Here is an 11,389-nt window from a genome sequence, read left to right as displayed (position 1 = left end):
GAAAATTTTCAGTGTTAATTAAAAATGATTTTAAAAAAATGGGACACCATTAACTCATATGCAGGACTTTTTTAACCTTTCTTCTTACCTGAATGAGAAAGAATATTGGAAATATGCTATTTATTTTATATATATATATATAGAGAGAGAGAGTGTATCAAAATATAACATATCATAATATCATTCTATTATATAAAATAATTACATGTAATAATTATATAGTAACAAAATATTGTTGATTTATGTAATTATATAATTCATTTTATAATATAATTTAATATATCTCAATACATAATAATTTCTCAGTAGTGCTAGAGTACAGAGCAAAGAGGATGTATTTGATCCTTCTGCAGTTTCTTTCTTGTAGCTGGTTTTCTTCACAGCTACTTTGCTCACAATCCTTTGAAAATAATTTGAGATCACAATGAGCTAACAGCATATTTACCTATTTACACATACCAAAAAGCAATAACTAAAGATCAATTATTTAAAACACGATAACCTGTGGGCTTGTCTTTTTAAAAAAAGTGTGAAATACTTTTAACTGTTCACAGGGGTAGTGCTGTACAAAAGCTGGTATTCTTAACTTCTGCTTGACCTGGATTGTGGCTCAAACGTGGTTCTAGTTAGTGTCTGATGTGTACAACATGGAAACAGAGTAAAATTTCCAGTGATCAAGTGAGCATGATTCTCCACAGAATTTAACCATCAGACAAGGAGTGAATTCTTGTGGCAGGAAGAAAGTATGATGCCCATAAGATTTTCATTTCCTTGTCCCCAAATATCAGTCTCAATCCAGGACAAGTGACAGCTGCTTCCCATCTAAAAAGCTTTAAACATAAAATACTTTGTTCTCAAAGCAAACCTATAAACCTGACTAAATGAAAACACAGTACTTGCAGAATCTTAAGATTGCCTGTGATCAGCAGTGACAAAACCTAGCAGTGTCCAGGCTTGGAGGTTAGCTCTCAACAGAAGAAATGCAAATTCTTGTCACAGCTATACATTTTCTCTGTTCAGTGAGCACTGGTCCATGTGTTTAGCAACATAAATTTCCACAATCCTCATGGTGCTAATGAGAACGTTGTTTTCTGGTCATATTGTTACTTGTTTTGGTCAATTCTAGAAATTAATGACTAGATGGCAAAAAAAAAAGAAAAAAAAGTGATGCATTTTAAGATTGAGACAATGTTGAATGAAGCCACCCTACAACATGACAGCACTGACTATAAATTTTGTTGCAATGCCCTTTTTCTTTAGATTCAATAGCAGGTAAGCATTAATTAATATTTATTCTCCATATGTTAAAGATTAAGGTAAAAAATACCAGGGCCTACCTTTCTAACAATTAATTCTGTCCTTTTGCAGCTGTCTTCAGTGTTACATACTGCTTCAAAATTCTGCTGTGGTATTTGTTCTCCATGTTTTTCTATTATACTTGCAACGCCAAACTATATTCAGCAAAGATATCATTTAATAGCAGTTTCCTCCCATCTTTCTTGCTGATTTTTGTCACCAGTTTCCCACCACCTGAGTAATCGGAGCAGTCTACTGGATTTATGCCAAGTGACCTCTCCTTCCACATAAAACATATTCACTAAGGCTATTGTGCTCATTTTCTTAAGGTGGTCTCATTTCCTCTGTCGACATCTTTGATGTTCCCTTCCAAAACTGTCTCTACCTTCTGCTTTCCTGTATACATAGGACTAGGATAATTTGGATATATTTCTTAAATGCAGTATATGGCACCTGAAACTTCTCATGTCAAAAAGTACTGCATTATGTAACATCCCAAATTGGAACTTATTCCACCTGAGGAATTCTGGCACACATTTGGAAAAAGACAAATAATTCAAATGCAGAAATACTGAGCTCATGATGCCACGGAACTTCTTCTACACTATGAAATACACAATAAAGAAAAATACATGAAAAAAACTTTTATATGCTGTATTATAGCATATAACTACACTGAAATTGAACACAATTGAATTTAAATGGTTGCATTTCACAGGTAAGCCTACCTTCCCTAGTAGCACTTCTCTCTGAACAGGGAACAGGGGCACACCATGCCTTCTGGAGAACACCAACCTAAACAACTACAATTTACATCCTGCTATGATGACCTCACTTAATTCAATTGCAAGGGGAGGGTTTGCACAGTAGACACTGTACCAACAGCAAGCCTAAAGTTCTTCTATAGCCTCTTGCTCACCAGACATCCACCTGATGGGCACTGATTTGAGCCAGGATGAGTTACATGGAAATGGAAACAGAATCTTACCTTCTGGCCTTTGATCCCAGGTGGGCCTGGAAAGCCCATGGGGCCTGGATCACCCTGTACAACAGAAACACCCAGAATCACTATGTTTCACTGGAACAGGACACAGGACAATTAAAATGTAGGACTTAATATCGTCTCTTCATTCTTGGACATTTGGTATGAAGAAGTAGCTAATGTTGTTTGATTAGGCATAGATTTTTATTATTTCTTTAGAGGAAGAAAATTGAGAAGGCAACATGGTGGAATACTGCTATTCTCTTCAGGTTCTTTGAATTTCACAACCACATGATGGTATATGGGAACAAGAATCAAAACATCTCAAATGCTGGGGAGATGGAAAAAAGATGCAAATTTTTATGGTTGTTACAGGTGGGGAAGGAGGGAAGGGTTTTTCAGCTCTTTTCCTTCTTGCTCAGGACTGACAGTGAAGAGATCCACTCTTTCATGATTACTGCCTGAATTCAAACCCAGTAAGTTAAGGAATGCATCCTGGAAGTGACTTATCATCCAAGTAAATTTAAGTCCATTAATTAGAACGAGCAAATTTGATTTGAGGGAAAAAATTAAGAACGCAAAAAAATGAGAACTATAAAAATTCATATCAATTTCATAATTTTGGATTATAGATGCAGTCTACATGTATTTAGGATAGTCATACACATATATGGGTGGGCTTTAGACTGCTCTGTGGCTGCTTGGGTTCATGCCAAAGAACATAGCTTGAGTTTCAGGCAGTCATGTACAGCTCACCACACTATGATCTGATTGCCAAAAAGCTGGCTAGATTAAAATAATGCTATTTCCACAGAAACTTCAATTTCTCATCAGTGCATCAACAGACATTTCTGAACTTTTTCTCAGCAGCCCATAAATGTTGACAATATGTATTTGTGAATTTTAGGGTTTGACAGCATGTATGCACTAAAAAATAAGTTGTGTCCACATCAGCAGCTAGTAAATGATAGTTACTTGCTAATGTTTTCCTCATAACAGAGGGTGGTCCTTGACTCTTACAGTGCTTTCTACTTGGCACAAATATTCCACAACTGATCTACTAGCAAATGCTCATAATACAACTTAGCATAAATGCAAAGTACTCTTAAACATGCAGCATAGGCTAACACATTAGAATGCAAGCATCCAATTACATTTTTAGTATTACCAGATTACTGACTATGTATGAAACTTCAGTGTCAATCTAAGAATGAAACAATCACAAGCTTTCAGGCCTACAATTTCTATCAAGAATAGAACATTTGAATACTTATACTCAAACACTTGGGCAGAGAAGACAACTACTGGTTTGGCTAAAGTGGCTTAGGAGGCAGTAGCAGGAAAAGTCTCTGAAGTGAAAGGACAAATCATAGCACCAAGAGTCCTTTTAAAAAAGTGGTTAAATAGAATACAATGTGCAGTAATGTGCGCACTTGTCATCACCAAATTCTGTTTAACACAACTTTCTGGACTAATGCAAGGTACTGCAGAAAACTGGAATCTGTATTTTGTTATATCAGTATCAATCTAATTCAATTTCATTTTTCTAAACATACTTTTATTTTAATAAATTAAATCAAATATATAATATAAGTTTAAACTTTTAATATATTTTAAAATTTTCCTTAGATTCATTGTCTACCTGTGTCTACACTGGTCAGTCTAACATAATTAACTGCTAAAATACAGCAGTGTTAAAGTAAATACAAAGCATTTTACTGTTATAATGTGTCTGAATATTAAACGAGACTTTACAAAAGAATGGGACAGACAAAAAATTTTTCTATAATTAAGAAAATAATACCTTTTCTCCACATTTTGCCCGTCCTGGAGAGAATCCTGGGTCTCCTTTAGGGCCCTGTTGCAGAGAAATTAAGCTTAATAATACCATTGGGAGAGAATTATTAATAATACATGCTAAAACAAGTATTTGTAAATGTGCTTCCTATTATAGATATTTTTCTCATAACTTTTTCAGTAAAGAACTAGGAAAAAAATAAAATAGTGCAGGTTCCCACTGAAGTGAGATTTACATTTGCAAATTTCGTGCAGTCACAAAACATTCAAAAGCAGATTTATTGGTAAATCCAAGCAGGATTATAGCAGACATTCCAGCCAAATTGCTCTACCTATGTCTCCGTCAATTCAGGACACCAGCTGTTCCTCCAACACCATTCAGGATTATCTGGCTGTATTACTGAATGAACCATAACCTTGTACAGGTTTCCTCAGGCTCATCTTTCCCACAGTGCCAGAATACACAAAATTAGATTTTCTTAACGAATCTATTTTTCAGAGACACAAGAATAAAGCCAAACCTCATGGATACCCTTAAAATACTTTAAAAATGCTGCCGGATTTTTTATCAGGAATTAAATGCTGAGGACATCAGCCACTGGTTGGAACTGCTGGCCCTCACTCAGGGCTGGATCCTTTGCTGGAAGGATATTAATGTTGTGCCATGTTTCAGAAGCAACTGCATAAAGGATCCTTCAGCACAGGAGGGAAGAATTCATGCATCTTAAAGACAGAATAAAATTCTGCATTCTTTTACTGCTAGAAAATTCTTGCAACTCATCTGCCACGTTTTAAGATCAAACAAGAGTGTGTTTGTTTCAGTGTGGGCCAACTGGATCTTCATAGCCAAAACTTCAAGAGCACCTGGTTAATTTTTATTTAGAAAAAACCATTTTAGAATATACTTGTATTGAAAGGACAACTTTTAGTCTAACTGAAAGGAAAGAGATCACTAAGCACCTAGTAATATATATATTTTTTCATATTGAAATAAAAAAAATATATATGCATACACATATGTACAATTCCTTCCATTCTTAAACTCATGGGCAGAGCTACATAACTGATCAGAATTATCATCCAGTGGAGGGAGAAAATAATTATAAAACAAAGCCTAGCAGTTATTGGTTACAATTAATTATCTTCCTAGCTATATATTCTATTATATAGCCAGCATACGGTAAAAATTAATTATGAATCTTTAACTGTTCCTATAGAACTAGATAAAAACAAAAACCAGTCACTTGGTTTTACAGCACTTGGCACTGAAAGCTTTATTAAACTTCTTTTTATGTCCTCAAGCAGATTTCAGCACCTGTCATGACATGTCAGATTCCTGCAATTAGGAATCATACTAAACAAATTATGGTGCTGCCTTTTTCCTAACAAATCTATCAAATTGTTCAAACTAAATATGAGTTGAAGGCATTCTGCAACTGCACAAATCTGTCAAATCTGTTTAAAGGGCCTATGTTACACAAGTTTGAAGTTGTTATTTGAGCTTTCAGTCCAGTATTTTTTCTTTGATTTTAAATATCACATCGATAAATCTTCAGAAAATGTTTCTAGCATACTAATCAATAAGAATGTCTGAGATATTAGAATATTTCAATATCAAAAGTTGGACATGGACAATAAAATAGCAATTTATAGGCACTGACAGTCTACATTTTACCCTTTTTTTTTTAAAGCAAAGCTAAAGGTTACAACAAGTAAGCATTTAAACTTCAGTTTATCAGGGGCTGAGCTGATTGATAGGAACTCTTTTGGGAAGTACAGATTACTTGCAAAGATAACAGTTTCCAAGTCATCATTCTGCATACATAGGTGTTTTTCTTTCCACTGAGTAATCTGCTATTTTGTTTTGATATGAAGTTCAATTTGATTGATTACATTCAATTAAAATATGTTTATAGTAGCAGTCTCCATCTGTAAACAAAAGTAGGCCAATTATTTCTTTTATAAGAAACAGTTCTGGGGCTTCCAAAAAGTCATTAAAAAGTTCCTGTATTTACATGGTGCCATACATAAATAAACTCACCTTGGGACCTGGCAATCCTGGCAATCCTGGGTTACCATGTGGTCCTGGAATACCCTATTAAAAAACCCAAACAAATGAAGAAGAACAACGAGCAGGATTACTCAGTACACCACTGAACAAATGTGAATGCTTTGTAGAGAATAATTTTACTGCATCTTTCCTGCTTTTAGAATCACCAGTTAGGATTTTCAAAGGATTCACAAGAAATAAAACATACACATTTTTATAAAAAATTGAAAGTGAAGTTGAGTACCCCCCCTTTCTTTTACAAATCTCAGTTTCTGTCGTCTTCCCAGGTAATTCTTAAGAGGTATTTGGCATAGTCACTGCAATGTTGCTCTCCAGCTACAACACTTGAAGGCATGGGATAAAATCAGTAAAATCATATTCTGAGGTACCCAGCTATACACTGCAAAGGGAAGGAAGTGGGTGAGTTCTCAGTGACTTAAAAGGTGTCTCAAAGCAATGCATCCCACCTCCTTTTAAAAAAAAATCTCAGATTCTCCTGATTCTCCCACAGCTACTGTAGAAAATGGACTTGTTACTAAAATAATTCAACTTAACCTATTCCAGGAACAAAATAAGCTATCAAGACTATCTCACTATCTCTGCCTTCCAGTATAAGTGTCTGTTTCTGCAACATATTCAGCAATCCCCACTCCTTGAAAAATTGCACGTTAGGAAAAATATGTGTTGCAATGGCTGTCAGCAGCTATTCATCTTCCAGGTACTGAAGGACCAAACCAGCGAAAACCTGTCCCTGATAAATTGGCAACAAAGCTTCTGTTGACTTCACTAAGGCCAAAATTCTCCCAAAATTCCCTAATCCAAATACCAAATATAATAAGAATACTTTTCAACTTTATTGTATATTCAGTGGTCTAACAATAGATAAACTCGGTGTTTGTCTTTCGACACAAGGCTGAATTGCATTCATTATAATCTACCAGTTATACCTTGCAGTAACACTGAAAGCTGTATCTCTTAAGTGCTCCCTCTGACTAATGACAATGTTGACATAACTCCACAGAAATGCTAATCCCATGTGCTGTTTGAGAGATTAATTTGCACACTGGCAACTTTGGAGGCACTCTCAGGGATTTAGGAGAAAGGAAACAAATAGAAAGTGCCAACATAGCTGCAGTGGCTCCTACTTTTGCTTCCTGCAATGTTACTGTGTTGGGGCACAGTACTGCAATACAGAAGTGCAAAAGCATTCTCACGGAATGAGAGGCATCAGAGGAGTTTCATATCATCATTAGTTCTGAAATTGCTGAAATTTCGTCATTGAGAAACTTGGAACAAGCCAAGACACAAAAAACATTGTCAGATGCGGACTTCTTTATCATAGAACTGCAGGGATCAAAATCAGTTTTCAATGGAAATCTCTAACCATTAATCACACATTCCCCAAGTGTCCCAACCATGTGGATCTCTGTCAGGATCAGGCTTGGACACACACTCTGATGAAGGTCCAGGCAATGCAGCTCTGCACTCTGCTGTTTCCCTTTGACATCTTGAGTCACATTTCAGGATCACAAATGGCAGCTCATGTGAAGGAATACAGAAGTGACACTGCAGGCTGCTAGATGAGGAAATGAACTTTGAGTCAACAAAGTTTTCACAGGCTTTTTGGCTCACAAATCTCCCATCATAACCTACATCATCACTAGCTGCACCTGCTTGAATTTATCAGTATTGTACAAACTAAAGAACGCTGACATTTCAAAACAATTTATATCAAATAGTTTTATAGACTTTTTTGGCACATATAAATATATTTTAAACTCAGAACTACTGGTAAATATTCATCTCAGCCATTTTCATCCTTTTCCAGGCACCCTACTGTAAGCTGTCTCTTCACATTGAAAAGCATATCCTACACAATAATTAATCCAGAGAATTCACACAGTAGAGCATTGTGCTTTTAAATACTCTATACCTGTAAAAGGACCTGCAGAAAAAAAATCCCAAACAAATAGCAGCTGGGCAAGGGCAATCTCACCAACAGGCATGGCTTTAAACATATGGACCGCCTCCTCTAAAACAAAGACATCTTTCCAATTGTGAATATCTACTTGGATATATGAGATTCTGCCTCTGATGCCAGACATATCCTTGCCACAGGCAGTGTGCAACAAAAAAGCTGAGTTGTAAGAATTGTCAGCTCTTACACAGAAGGATCCAAAAAGCCATGAAGAGATGAATTTGAAGGAATGCCTTTCATTTTATACTTTTAAATGTGTCTCTTCTACTCCCTTGCCTCCAAACTGCTATAAAGCATCAGTCTGGTTTTTGGCCTCTTTGACCAGTGCCCTTCCTACCCATCAGGCCAAGTTTAGAGCATCCTGTGCTGTGTTGGCTTTCAACATACTATTGAGCAGCATCTTGTTTAATCGTTCCTCAAAGGCGGAATCAAAACTCCTCCCACACATCTGCTGAGCCTGCATATAAGCTATTCCCTTATCTCCCACTTTCAATTTGCCTGAATGAGGGCACTCCAGCCACAACCATTCACATCCCCAGCCACCATGGCCTGAAATCATCCACACAACAAACCTTCACCTGCTCCCTCCCAGCTGCCCTTCTCCTGAAATCCCCCAAATCAACCATGACCTCAGGGACTCCTCAAGCAAATGTTTTTTGTACACAATTGCACAAACATGTATTTGCCCTCTTTTGCCTCGTCAGCTAATCCATACAGTGGCATGGGCTTTTGGCCCTTTCAGGCAGTGGGGGCACAGGTTTGTGCTCACTGTGGCAAAGCCCATGCTCTGTCCCCAGGCACAGGGCAAGGCTGCTGTCCCTGCTCCTGTTGGGGTGCACTCATTCACACAAAAACCCCTATTTCCTACTGTAGCTCATCTCTTTAGCAAATCATCCTGATATTTATCAAGCTATGACCAAGCTGCTGAAGCTCAAGAGATTAAAAGAGTTTTTTGGGAGTACTTTTTTCCCCCCACTCTGTCTTGCAGTGGTTAATTTTGTAGCCTGCGCTTCCTCCTCAGAGGCTGTGGCCTGTATTAATCACTCCCCCTCATTCCAAACACAAATGAACGTGACCTTAGATTGCAGCAGATGGGAGCAGCATGGAAAAACTAGAAGTTAATACTGGGAGCAGCAAAAGCCAGGTGCAAATGTAACAATGCTCAGTGTATACACGCATACATGGGATTAACTCTGCTGGAGGTTCACAGCAGGAGAAACGGTTTGTTTGTCTTACTTTAACCCATCCGACAAATGTTAAGAATCATACGCTTTCATAATCGCAAAGCATAGCAATGAAACTGAGAAAAACAAAATTATGCAAATTCCATACTGATTACTGGTGACCTGCCTAGAGGTGCAGAAGAACATAGTTGTTTTACTCACCCGAGGACCTCTCTTCCCTGAAGGACCAGGTAAACCCGGAGGACCTGGAGGACCCTGGTGACAGAAAATCAAAGCAGTTGAGGCTAAAACCTGAGCCAAGGACAGTATCATAACTCTAGATGAGACCAGTTCTGCTAACTGATGACCTTCTGCTCGTGCTGACCTCCTCAATTTAAAAAGCTACTCCCAAACTACAAGAAACTGTGTTTTTAATCTGGCTCCAAATCAGTTTCTATTTAGAAAGTATCTTGTGTCAGAGAAATTGGAGCCAACAATCTGGATAGTAACTTTTACTCAAGTGTATTGGTACTAAAGGAAGAGAAGATCAGGTGAAGCAAGCAAGTGCAATGTATTTCTAAACAAAGGATAGAAAATAATTAAGCCTTTTCAATAAGCACGCTGGCATGCCAAACCATTTAGAAAGGTTGGAGTAACTGTGAAAAAATAAGATACCACCTCACAGAAATGACAAACATGAAATAGAGAAAATAAATGGGGACAAATTACTGCCCAGTTTCCTATTAAAAACTTCTAGTAAGAATAACCAGTGGCACATTTGTCCTTCTAGATAATGAATATCATTCTCTTTAAAGATAATGCAGACTTTTTAAAATGCTAGTATATGATCAGACGTAACTTTTACAAATGAATTAGATTTTTAGTCACTGTATTAGACAGTGTAACACCCCCTACATATCTAGTTGTTTTGAACATAGAAACCTTTTCTTTTCTATATAACGACTGCTGTTCAGATTCAAAACCCCAGGATCTACTTCATTGTACTCAAATACAAATAAGAGCTCTAAACTAAAATCTGCACTACTTTATATTATATTTCATCTATTAAATTAGTGTCCTACAGAGGGATGGGCTGTTCTTAAGGGTGAATCCACCCCCATCCACATTCCTGCACAGCAAGCCCCCACTTTAACAGAAACCATGTACTTTCTGCAAGGGCATTTGGGCATCAGGAGAGTCAGACCTCATGAAGGAGGTCAGTGGATGATAACAGTTAGGGGTTCAACCTGCTCTTTCACCCAGGCTTCCTCACCCTCCCCTGTTCTGTACGTATGACATCCTCTCAGCTGAGACACCAGGAAAAACACTGAGTATCACAGTGCCCACCACCAAACAACAATGCTGAAAGCTGGCTGAAAGGAATGCCAGGAAAACCAGAAGGGTAATTATGGTGGCTGAAATGACCAACATGAAGGTTTTGCAAAACAGAAAAAAAGAGATAAAAAACGAGAAGTGAGGAAGGAAAAAAAGACAAACGCCCTTGGGGGTCTTATTAGCAAGCAATGTTTCATTAAGACAAAAGATGGATGTCTAAAAACCTAGTTTTGTGTGATACTTCTTTTTTCTTAGAAAAGTAATGTCACTGTCAGAGAAGAGAGTGTTGATTACAGAATTTAGGCATCATTAACTAATTACACTAATTTGGCCAAAATACAGATCACTTATGGACAGTTCTGGGAAAACAACTGTTGTTCTGAGGAATTAAAAATAAAAATTATTTCCTTTCCAATTAATCATAATAAACATAGAAGTTTAATTGTAGTTGGGAATTTTTGCATGTCTGTACATGCTACGTTAAGTCAGGCTGAAACCCATACCTGCACTTCCCTCTCTGTGCAATTTAGAAGACACAAGCCTGTGTAACAACCCTGGTCTTTAGATCAAACCACATGTCATGCTTTTAGCATAGGACATTCTCTATTCACCACGATTGCATAAATGCTCACTAACATCCTCATTTTTCTGAGGTAAAAAGACCTCATGTTTAATAGCACAAGAAATGTAGCAGAGTGACACATGGAAAACTCTTGACCTGGCATTCTTGTCCAGGTTCAAAAATGCACTTGAAAGGGCACAGAGAGCTCCCACCCTGCTCTGCTGAA

General features: G+C 37.3%; 1 protein-coding gene across 1 annotated transcript in view; it reads right to left on the bottom strand.

The window, feature by feature from the left end:
- The window catches only part of COL24A1 (collagen type XXIV alpha 1 chain), a 123,567-nt gene that overhangs the window by 98,357 nt on the left and 13,821 nt on the right, over positions 1 to 11,389 (bottom strand). The window contains exons 3-6 of the mRNA XM_017729593.1: positions 9,489 to 9,542; positions 6,117 to 6,170; positions 4,083 to 4,136; positions 2,285 to 2,338 (exon numbers count right to left, since the gene is read on the bottom strand). Coding sequence (XP_017585082.1) covers positions 2,285 to 2,338; positions 4,083 to 4,136; positions 6,117 to 6,170; positions 9,489 to 9,542 — 216 coding nt within the window. The remainder of the gene's footprint in view (positions 1 to 2,284; positions 2,339 to 4,082; positions 4,137 to 6,116; positions 6,171 to 9,488; positions 9,543 to 11,389) is intronic.

The sequence above is a fragment of the Corvus brachyrhynchos genome, unplaced genomic scaffold (genome assembly GCF_000691975.1).
Source record: "Corvus brachyrhynchos isolate BGI_N302 unplaced genomic scaffold, ASM69197v1 scaffold101, whole genome shotgun sequence".
NCBI classification, from domain to species: Eukaryota; Metazoa; Chordata; class Aves; order Passeriformes; family Corvidae; genus Corvus; species Corvus brachyrhynchos.
The sequence above is the reverse complement of the archived record's forward strand: the minus strand, read 5'-3'. Positions and strand labels throughout refer to the sequence as shown.